We start from the raw sequence: 12,500 nt of genomic DNA on the forward strand, positions 1-12,500 counted from the left end.
CTGCTGGCAGTGCGCGAGGCAGCACGGGGAGTCCTGCAACGGCGCCACCCTCTGCGATGCCTCCAAGTCGCTCTCCTGCGTGTACAACAGCACGGCCGACCCGACGGGCACTTGCCAAGGTAGGTTTCTAAGGGAGCAGCTCGTGGCGAGAGCTCGGCATTCCGTATGCTGACTGTGTTCACATATATGTGTATATTTACGTTTTTAAGTGTGTACACACATACACACACACACACACACACACACACACACACACACACACACACACACACACACACACACATATATATATATATATATATATATATATATATATATATATATATATATATATATACACACATATCCATATACATGTATATGTCACACACATGTATATATATATATATATATATATATATATATATATTTATATATATGTGTATATGTACACACACATGTATATGTATGTATTTATATATATATATATATATATATATATATATATATATATATATATATATATAGACATATATAACACATCGAAGACACCATCACCCCCAAAAATTTATCACATCAAAAACACATCAATGAAAACGAAATTCATCTTTCCCCTGTTTCACACAACAACAACAACAAAAGCCTAAACTAATTCTACCACCCCCTCCCCCCCACCCCCCTCAACCCCTTCTCTCCCCCCCCCCTCAACACCCCTCTCCCCTCAACCCCCCTCTCCCCCCCTCAACCCCTCCCCTCCCTCTCTCAACCCCTCCCCTCCCCCCTCAACCCCCACCTCCCCCCTCAACCCCCCCCTCAACCCTCTCAACCCCCTCAACCCCCTCTCTCCCCCACAGAGCCTCGACCCTCCAAGTGCATCGTCAACAACCAGACGTACGAAGACGGTGAGACATTCAAGCCCGACTGCCGGACGCAATGCACGTGCTTGGTGAGGTTTCCTTCGTCTCTTTGCTATGATGTGGTTTTTATATGCATGTATGTTTATGAATATGTTTATATATATATATATATATATATATATATATATATATATATATATATATATATATATATATATATATATATATATATATATATATATATATATATATATATATATATATATATATATATATATATATATATATATATATATATATATATATATATATATATCACGTTTAGTATTATTATTATTATTGTTATTATTATTGTTATTGTTGTTGTTATTATTATTATTATTATTGCTATTATGATGATTATTATTATTAATATTGGTAAATTAATTAAAATGCACAAGTCATTCTAACGCATCTCATTCTCCATGCCCCATTTCCACTTCTTACTCTACTTTCTACTGTCTCTTCCATCTAATTCTCTTCTATCATCTTCTATCCATTACAACCCTCCTTCTTCTTGTACCATCCCCTTTCTTCCCTCTTCTTTCTCTCTCTTTTATCTTCTCCTTCCTTCTTCCATCTCCTTCTCCTTCCTCACTTTTCTTAATCCTTCTTCCTCCCTCTTCTTCATCCTCCTCCTTCCTTCCTTTTCTCCATCCTTCTTCCTCCCTCATATATTTCCTTCTCCTTCCTCCTTTTCCTCCTCCTTCTCCTTCCTCCCTTTTCCATCTTCTTCTCCTTCCTCCATTTTCTTCATCCATATTCCACCCTCTTCTATCTCCTTCTCCATCCTCCTTTTTCTCCACCCTTCTTTTTTCTCCCTCTTCTCCATCCTCCTTCTTCCTACCTCTCGTCTCCCTCCTTCTCCCCCTCCAGAATGGCACTTACGCCTGTGTGTCCCTGTGCCCCGGCGAGAGTCTTCCTCCCAGCGAGCAGTGCCACCACCCCCACCTTGTCACGGTGCCAGGGCAGTGCTGCAGGGAATGGATGTGCGATACAGCTCCAGGTCGGTATAGTGGAGGTTGAAAAACGACCCTAGTTTATGCTCTGATTATGATGACGATAATAGTTGTAATGTCGGTGTTTCCGTGTGTTATCGGGGCAATGACGACGGTACGAATGGGGGTCGTAATCCTGCTTATGCTGATGTAATGTGGCATATAGATAGACCAAAAAACAAAGAGGTATAGAGATACAGATGATAACCGTTAAATAAATCCGACAGACTAAGAGACCTAACCACACATAACCACACTTTGACTCACCACCATAACCTCCCCCTTTCACCCCTCTCTCCCCTCCCCCCTCACCCCCTCAGAGAAAGTCGTGGGGCCCCCTGCATGCGAGCGCCTCTCTGGCCGGTGGTCCCCCTGCTCGGTTCAGACGTGTGGTTCTGGAGTGTCGGTTCGCTGGTCCAACGACAACGCCAGCTGCCAGAGTATCAACCAGACGCGCCTCTGTCAGATCAGGCCCTGTACAGACCCTAGGCTTCTGCACACGAGCGAAGAGATACACCAGGATAAGGCCAGCAGGCGGAAGGCAAGGAAGCATCATATTAGGGTATGTGGAAGTGGAAGTGTTCTTGATGTTGTTGTTGTGTGAGTGGGTAAGTGTGTGTCATGTGTGTGTGTGGGGGTGGGGTGGGGGTGGAGTAGCTGTATATGTCTGGTGTGTGGAGGGATGGGGTACCTGTGTGTGTAGGTTGTTGTCTGTGTATGGAGGGTATATGCGAATGTGCGGGTATGTGGGTGTGTTAAATATTTCACTGTGGATTTGCCTGTTTATATCGTATCGGCGTTTATGTGTATACGACTATATGCGTTATTCCTACACCTTTATTGTTCAAGTACAACCACTTCAACATATCATCATTCTGCTACGAGTTTGCAACGTAGTGTAGTGCTGTTTTGAAATCGGTTGCAAAATGACAGATATGATATTGCAGGACCACATCATACGACTCTGGTAAAAAAAAAAAAAAAAAAAATAGATTTGTAGTAACGTGAAATGTCTGTGTCACTTACTGTTCACACTGATAATATGATGCAGTGATATTGTTGATTGCACATTAATACATATGTATCAATACGTGTCTGTGTGTATGTGTGTGTGTCTGAGAGAGAGAGAGAGAGAGAGACAGACAGAGAGAGAGAGAGAGAGAGAGAGAGAGAGAGAGAGAGAGAGAGAGAGAGAGAGAGAGAGAGAGAGAGAGAGTGTTTGTGTGTGTTTGCATGAGTGAGTGTATATATATATATATATATATATATATATATATATATATATATATATATATATATATATATATATATATATATATATATATATATATGCGTAGATGTGTGCCTGCATGTGTGCGTTTTTTCCTTAATATATACTTATTATTTCTGACTTTGACCAATAGCAGCTGCCTAACCCCTGCCCCGCGTGTTGCAGCGCGGCCACACGTGCAAGGCGACGCAGCGACACGTGCAGTCGGTGCGCCTGCGCGCCGGCTGGTGCATCAGCGAGCGGCGCTTCAAACCCAAATTCTGCGGCGACTGCGCGGGGCGCTGCTGCGGCGTGCACACGTCCACCACCCTCACCGTGGCCTTCCTGTGCCCCCTGCACGCCAACACGGACCTCCTGGCCGTCTCGCGCGCGCGCCAGCGGGACGGCCCCGGGGCCTTCCTGGCTCGTCTGGGGGCGCGGCCTCCCTCCCGCGTGCCCAGCGTCTACGACATGATGGACGAGGGGCAGCCCGGGGGCGAGGACGCCGTGCTCAAGGGCCCCGCCGCGCCCGACGAGGACGCCGTGCTGAGCTACGACTACTCCTACGACGGCGGCAAGGACGACGCGTCTCCCTCCCGCAGGAAGAAGTCCTTCGACCGGGACAACCTGACGGTGGAGGGCGACGAGGAGTACAAGCAGATCAAAGCCGACAACTACGAGGTCGTGCATCACCAGGTGGAGTGGATCGTCAGGTGCAAGTGCAGCCACACCTGCGACATCCCGGACACCAGGTATAAGACCCCGGGGGCGGCGCCCGAGGGATCACAACAGCCCCTGGTCGTCCCTCTCACGTAACGCCCGTGGTGCTCCGAGGGCAGCTCCGTCACGTGCGGGTGTTCGCGAACTATCCTGTACAAAGCTGTTCCAGAACTAAATAACAGAACAATGATGAGAAATGTTCCTTTTTTCTCTCAAGATTGATTATTGAAATCTTGTCCCGGATAGAAAAAATAATAGAAATACAAAGGATAATCGTAATAATAATAACAGAGAAATACATACGATATTTTACCTCAGTGACTGAATTCCAGAAAAAAGGAGTTTGGTATTTTTGCTTCACCACTTAGAAGTCTCTTGGTATCGTAGGTCAAACTGAATAGAGCGGTGTAGACACAAGCAAGAAGGAGAATGCACTTATTTTATCACTTTGCATTATTCCCAGAGAAGAGATATTACAAAATATATATATATCACCAAAAACTTTATCAAATATGGCTATAGTGAATGCTTAATATGAACCAGAACCACATCTAAATAAGACCTGACAGAAATTAACAGAAACAAAGAAAATGAGAAAAAATAACAATTATTTTAATCAATACCCGTGGAATGTAAGTGCACTTACACTTTATGAAAGAAGCATAATCATGTGTTATACCCACTTACCTAAGCACCTTTGCTGTATATTTTAGTATTAGGCTTAATTAGGAACTAGAACCGTGGATAATGAATGGTGCAATTTATGGATCTTCTACGTGAGAATTAGGTTCCCCTTATGTATGCATATGTAATGTCGGTGTACTGTGTGGATATATGACGTTTCGAACACTCTCATGCCCCTCTCAGAGTTTGGGATAGAAGTCAGTTCAGAAAATCATTTTTGGATTTTTTTCTTTTTCTTTTTTTTTCTTCTGTATACGTTTATATTTCTTTATATTGAAATGTTATCAACACTAGAAATCTTCCTTTTTGTTTACTTTCTTTGTACTGACTGCTGTCGTGGCAATGCTCTATACTTTATAGCATATCGATTTATGAATTGTCTGTAATGGGTACTTCTCTATTTTATTATGGGTAATAATCGTTCACTTGTTATTACTTTACATTATCTATCTTATTTCTTTTCTTTATTACTTTATCAGTTTGACATCGTGCCGTCTTTTATTACCTCCTCATTCCCTTAAGAACACCAATAGAAAAGACATCTGAAAGTGAGCAAGGATGTAAACAAGAAAATCAAGTTCGCTACAGTTATTGCAGTTCTGCTATATTGATAACATAGAAATAATCGTAATTATTATCAACTTTATTACTATTCAGTATCACTGGTATCATTGTTATTATGAATCATTTTTATTGTTATCATTATCATTGATGATATGATGATCATTGTTATTAATGTCATCATTACTTCTATTTTTGTTGTTGTTACTTTTTTCATTATTATTATAATTGGTATTATTATAATGATAATGCCAACAACAATAAAAACAATAATGATAATGATAATAATAAATATACTACTAATAATAACAGGAACAAAAACAGAACAAAAACAATGATAATATAATAATAGTAATGTGATGATAATAATACTAAACATAACCATAACCATAACAACAATAATAGTAATAATGATTATAATAACAACAAAGATAATAACAATAATCCTATCACGAATAACCCAAAAATGGTTACAAAATACACACGATATTAAAAATTAAAGAAAAAAAATCTTCCCTTTAAAGTCTCTAAGAATCTTCTAAGACCATTCGAGATTGGAGAGTCGAACCTATAAAATCACAGGTCATCTTTCACCCTGGGATTATCCCTTCGTCTAGCTTTGATGGCCTTAAGCTAAATTGCCACGGTGTTGGAGCGAGCCTTTGGGGAACTCGGAGTGGCGGGGTTTGAAGATGTCTTACTTTTTCCTTGTTTCTTTTCCTTTTTGCTTTTTTTTCTTCTTTTCTTATTTGTTTTTTTTCGTTTTATTTCCCCATTTGATGTTGGATGTTGTTTTGTTTTTCTTTCTGATTTTTTTTTCTTTTTTTTTACATATTCTTTTCACCTAAAATTTTCTTATTTTCACATGTAAACAATCTTTTTTTTTCCTGAAGTCGATAAATAACCAGATAAAAGGGGACAGAACAACGGATGAATACCTCATACAGTTAATACAAGAATATACAAAAATATATCCACACGGCCAGAACTCACGAACGCTCCCCTGGTCAGTCACCATAGGCTTAAAAGCTTTAATCTGATTTCTTTCCGAAGTAGGAACTAAAATAGGCCTATTGGGATGAAGTGGTATCTGCAACGTTAATTTCCCTCGTGTGATGTGATGTGTGTGTGTGTGGTGACGCACATGTGCCTTTGCAGGGTTTGTCTGCAACCATTATTGTATCAGCATCACAGACTTAAATAAGTAAATAAAAATATGACTTTTAATAATACTGTGCGGATGTGTATGTCCATTGTAGACGCGACACATTTTATGTTATGTAAATTAGTATTACTGGATGATAAAAAAAAATGTTCTCAGGTTTGTGGTTTCGAAAGGATGAGGAGATGATGGAAATAATGTGAAGGGCTTTCCATCAAGGGTAGAATTTTTAAAAATAATCCAAAAAGTAATTAGGAATACTAAACATGGTTCTGAAAGCAGTGATTTAAACATTTTATTATCATCACCTGTCACTGTTGTGTACTTTACGACACAATATTCATAGACAGGATAGTGCTGTGCTTATTCTTAATACTTCCTGTTTTTTCTCTTCTCTTTCTTATATTCCTTTGACTCTACAAAATATGCTTGCCTTCCACTCTTTCCATTTAATTCGTATAGATGCAAGGTATTTTTAATCAGCCATTCCCTTAATTAAAAGTTACCTGTAGCCTTTATAAAGACGATATCCTGTATCGATAAGATAACTGCAATTACTAAAGGTCTAGTAATGATGATGGTAATGATAATAATAATAATTATTATTATTAGCATCATCATCATTATGATAATGTGGTGGTGATCCTGATCATGGTTGTTACTATCATCACCATTATTATTCCAATAAATATCATTATCATTATTATTACTATTATCATTATCAACAATTAATATTATCATCATTATCATTGATACTCTTGCTACTATTATCATAATCATTATCACTATTATTACCATTATCATTCTTATTATCATTGTTATCATAATTATTGTTATTATTAATATTATTATTGTTATTATTATTATTGTTATTATTATTATTATTATTATTATTATTATTATTATTATTATTATTATTATTATTATTATTATTATTATTATTATTATTATTACTATTATCATCTTCCTCATTCGAGTTATTATCAATGTTATTTTTATTATCATCAATATTATTAATATCATTATTATTGTGTTTTTCATTATCATTATCATACTTATAACTGTTGATATAATCTTCATGATTATTGCAATTACTTTTGTTAATATCGTTATTTCTGTTATTATTATTATTGTTACCATAATTACTATCATTAATCAGTTATCATTAATATTACTATTACTTCTCTTATTAATGCCTCTATGATAATCATTCATGTTTATTATTCATGTTATTGTTGGTGCTGCTGTCAACTTTCTTCTTTTCATTGTTATCGATGCATTTTCTATATCATTATCATCATGATTTTTAGTATTTTAGTATAGTCAATATCATTATCAATATCTTTATTTTGTATCATTATTTTTATCATCATTATGACAATTAGTATTTTGAATTTCAGTGATGATAATGAAATGATAAAACCAAGAATGATGATATTAAAGATGATTATGATGATGATGGTATTAATAATGGTAATGATAATGAGGATGATAATAATTATGAAAATGATAGTGGTAATGATAATGATGATGATAATTATTACTATAAGGATAAGAACAATAATGATGATAATAATAAACAATGATATTTGTGATAGTAATAATAATGATAGTAATAATAATAATGATAATGATAATGATGATGCTAATGATAATAATAATGATAATGATAATGATAATGATAATGATAATGATAATGATAATGATAATGATAATGATAATAATCAAAAGTAAAACTAATAATAATAAAAATGATATACAATAATATCTATAATAATAATGGTATTAATAATCATGATCACGATAATGATAGTAATAGTAAAAAAAAACAGCAATGAAAAAAATAATGATAGTAATAGAATAATAATGATAACAATAACAACAATAACAATAATAATAACAACAACAATAATCATGACCATTATGATAATAATGACAGAAGTAGTGAGAGTAATAACGACAATGATGATAGTAATAATATAAAAAAATAGAAATAATGATTATGATAATAATCATAATGATACTAACCCGCGAAATAATTATGCTGATAACAACAAAAGTAATATTGATAGTGGCAACAATCAACGATAGTAAAAGGAATAATGACATAATTAAAAAAAACGTCACTATTAAAAAATAAATAAATAAATAAATTAATTAAATAAAAGAAGAAAAAAAAAACGAAGAAAAAAAACTCAAAAGGTCAAGGTAAAGGTCAAGGTAACATTACAAATCAATTCATGCTGTTGTTTTCTTCCTTCTCTCTCTTCCTTTTATTTTCTCTGCCCAGGTCTTCTTGTATTCGTACTTTCTTTCTCTTATTCTGTATCGGTATTTCTAGTTTTTTTCGCTCTTCATTTTTGTTTTTCCTATCTTTTTACTGGCAATACTTTTCTCTTTTCTCATCCCTCTCTCTTTCTTTCTCACTCTCTCTCTCTTTCTCATTCTCTCTCTCTCTCTCATTTTCTCACTCAGTCTCTTTTCTTCTTCCTCTATTTTTTTCACCACGTCCCCTCTTCTTGTTCCTTCTCTTCTTCCCTTCTTCCTAATTTTTCACCTCCTATCTTCGCCTTGCTCTTTTCCCCTTCCTCTTTTTGCTCCTTATCCTCTTCCTTTCCTCCACCTCCAAATACTGCTCCCCTTCCTACTCCTTCACTTTCTCCAATTCCTATTCCTCCTTCTCCTCCTCCTCTTCCTCCTTTTCTTCCCCTCCTTCCTTTTATCTTTCATTTTATTTTTCTTTCGTCTCCTCTCGCTCCACCCCCTATTCCTCCTTTTCCTCCTCCTCCTTTTCTTCCATCACCTCCTCATTGTTATCGCCTTCCACTTCCTCTGCTTCTTCCTCCTTATCCTCTTTATTTCTTCCTCCTGCACGTGGGTCTATGAAGGATACACTGAAGAAAGTTCGAGAATAAAATGTGAAACGATAGATGAATAAAACAGTGTTTTATTTGCTTCGGTTCTTCCTTACGTCACACCGTATGCAGCAACAAACAAACAAACAAACAAACAAAATATATGTAGAAGGAAAAATCATTATATATATATATATATATATATATATATATATATATATATATATATATATATATATATATATATATATATATGCGTGTGTGTGTGTGTGTGTGTGTGTGTGTGTGTGTGTGTCTGTGTGCGTGTGTGTGTGTGTGTGTGTTTGTGTGCGTGTGTGTGTGTGAGAGAGAGAGAGATAGAGAGAGAGAGAGATAGAGAGAGAGAGAGAGAGGGAGAGAGAGAGAGAGAGAGAGAGAGAGAGAGAGAGTGAGTGAGTGAGAGAGAGTGTGAGTGTGAGTGTGAGTGTGTGTGTGTCTGTGTGTGTATGTGAGAGAGAGAGAGAGAGAGAGAGAGAGAGAGAGAGAGAGAGAGAGAGAGAGAGAGAGAGAGAGAGAGAGAGAGAGAGAGAGAGAGAGAGTGTGTGTGTGTGTGTATGTGTTTGGGTAAGTGTGTTTGTGTAAGTGTGTATATGTGTATTTGTGTTTGTGTCTGCGTGCGTGTGTGTGTGTGCGTACGTATCAATTATTGTACCAGACTACCTAAGCAACTCCTCTTCCATCCACGGACTACAAAAGAAACAAATTTCTCCAAAGACAAGCGATTCCCCGCGTCTAAGTATCAGCCCGTGTTTGTCCGAGCGAGTAAATGAGAGACACATTACTTATGCATAATCATTTTGCGATGATAATTCCTCTGCATAAAACAGTTCAAGGTATAAGCCGACGACACATACAGTCCCTGCTCGAAATTCGTTTTCTATGCAAATGCCAATTAGAACGGAATTAGGGACACTATTCATAGCTCGGGCCCTTCGGTCGCGAGGTGCAAAAGTCGCAACCCTTGATTTACGTGCCTTCGCTGTGACGCTGTGATACCGCCGTCGTTTTCGCTCGATTATCGCATCTTTGGAATTTTAGATGACTTTCGGAAATTGATGAAAAAAAGAAAGGAATGATGTGGATGATTGTCATGATGAGTTATTGGCACTTAAAGTGATGTGAATAATGGTTATGAAAGTAATGATAACTACTGTAAATGGGTAATAATAATGAATAAATGATCATAATTGTTGTAATAATGACAATATTTTCTGCAGCACCGCTCAATTAGGATAATAATGGTGGAAACAACAGCGATAGTAATCATCTTAAAAATAGTAATAGCAATGGTAAGAATGATAATAGCTATAATGATGATGATTGCTATAACAATGACAGCATAAACGACAATTACTAAAACAATGATAAAATTAATGGTAATTGCTATAAGTTTCCAAAAGAATGGTAAATAAAAAAAATGATAAAATGAATGGCAATTGCTATAACAGTGATAAAATGAGCGATAATTGTTATAGCAATGATAAAATGAATGGTAATTGCTATAACAGTGGTTATATTTCCTGCAACACCGCTCAATCAGGATAATAATAACATAAACAACATTGATAGTGATCATATTCAAGATATGACTAACAGTGATAGCACTAATGATAATTGTTGCAAGAAACAGACATCCATGGCTCATTCAATAATAACAATGTGATGTCTTAAAGTAAAAAGGAAGTGTTTAAGAGCATAGCGCAGGTCTTAGGAGAGGTATAACAAAATAATGACAATAACGATGATAATGATATCAATATTGATGATGCTAGTAATGATGATAATGGCTTTAAGAGAAAAAATAATAAAAAATCATCACTGTCACGATAGATGTACCCATAAAGAAAGCAGTAATGCTACTGATGATAATGATGATGATGATGATGATGATAATGATAATGATAATGATAATGATAATGATAATGATAATAATAATGATAATAATAATAGTGATAATGATAATGATAGTTCTGATGAGAAACCTAGATTTTTTTATCTGCTTGATGATAATAATGATAGTAATGATTGAATAATCATAATAATAATAAACCATAATAATAACATCAACAATAACAATAACTATACAAAATATTGATAACAATGATATGAATGATGATGACATAACAGAAGCGATTCTGATGTCAATAAAACTAATAATGCTTATATCAATTGCATAATTTTGGATTATTATACTAATAATGATGACAACAGTAAATATTAATGATACCTATATCAGCGAAAAATGCAAATACGATGATAATAGTGTTGAATAAAACTAACGGAACAAATAAAGTCAAGTAAAAAACAAAAATACAAATAAGAAAAATGAAAATAACAAGAAAAATAGCCAAACAAATCATTATATCAAACGGAAACTTAACACTAACATTTTTAAAAAGACAATTGGCAACACTTGATTCAGATGACTGTTATCAAACCAAAAATAAAATATCATTACCGGTATTCCTAATTAATTAAAATCACCTCATTTATCCTCAAGCTTCTTTATTTACAAGGTAAGTAAATCATTCGAATGTTGTTGATCATTCTTTGGAATATATTTGATTTTCGAAATAAATGCAAATCTAATATCACATCTATTATCTTCTGATCGGTAAGATAATGCATTTTCAGGATGAATGTTGATAAGGTGAGGGAGCGGTTTAATCATCAATATTAAAGCTGGATTATCTTTGCTTCTTGCTTCCTCTCCCTCTCTCTCTCTTTCTTTCTCTGTTTTCTTTTTTTATTCTATCGCTTTCGTTCTGTTTCTCTCTTTTTTGCTCAATCTCTTTCTCTCTCTCTCTCTATCCATCTCTCTCTCCCTCAATCTCTCTTTCTCTCTCTCTATCTATCTATCTCTCACTCTCACCATCCATCTTTCTCTCTCTATCCATCTCTCTCTCTCTATCCATCTCTTTCTCTCTATCCATCTCTCTCTCTCTATCCATCTCTCTCTCTCTATCCATCTCTCTCTCTCTCTCTCCCTCAATCTCTCTTTCTCTCTGTCTATCTATCTCTCTCTCTCTATCCATCTTTCTCTCTTTATCAATCTCTCTCTCTCTATCTCTCTCTCTCTCTCTCTCTCTCTTTCTCTCTCTATTTATCTACATATAGATATATTTCTATATCTATATACATATGTATGTATGTATTTATGTATACAAATTACCAAAATCCCTTTCCTCCGTTCCCCCACCATCATCATTATCACTTCTCAGAGCGGTCTTCATCATTAGCAGCAGCTGTAGCCTCATCTCATTGGGACGAAAAACTTTTAGAAAATCATTAGTTAAATCATCTCGAGCTGTTTGTTTGTGCTTTCCGATTAAGTAATTCCTTATCTAAAGGGGGGCA

The 12,500-nt window shown here is 35.7% G+C and overlaps 1 protein-coding gene across 1 annotated transcript in view; it reads left to right on the top strand.

The window, feature by feature from the left end:
• The window catches only part of LOC113828323 (CCN family member 2-like), a 115,485-nt gene extending 110,715 nt beyond the window's left edge, over window positions 1-4,770 (top strand). Inside the window, exons 4-8 of the mRNA XM_070144272.1 lie at window positions 1-119; window positions 834-925; window positions 1,752-1,881; window positions 2,194-2,435; window positions 3,309-4,770. The exon at window positions 1-119 is cut by the window's left edge and continues 89 nt beyond it. Coding sequence (XP_070000373.1) covers window positions 1-119; window positions 834-925; window positions 1,752-1,881; window positions 2,194-2,435; window positions 3,309-3,938 — 1,213 coding nt within the window. The 3' untranslated portion in view covers window positions 3,939-4,770. The remainder of the gene's footprint in view (window positions 120-833; window positions 926-1,751; window positions 1,882-2,193; window positions 2,436-3,308) is intronic.
• Window positions 4,771-12,500: the final 7,730 nt, after the last annotated feature.

The sequence above is a fragment of the Penaeus vannamei genome, chromosome 31 (genome assembly GCF_042767895.1).
Source record: "Penaeus vannamei isolate JL-2024 chromosome 31, ASM4276789v1, whole genome shotgun sequence".
Taxonomy (NCBI): Eukaryota; Metazoa; Arthropoda; class Malacostraca; order Decapoda; family Penaeidae; genus Penaeus; species Penaeus vannamei.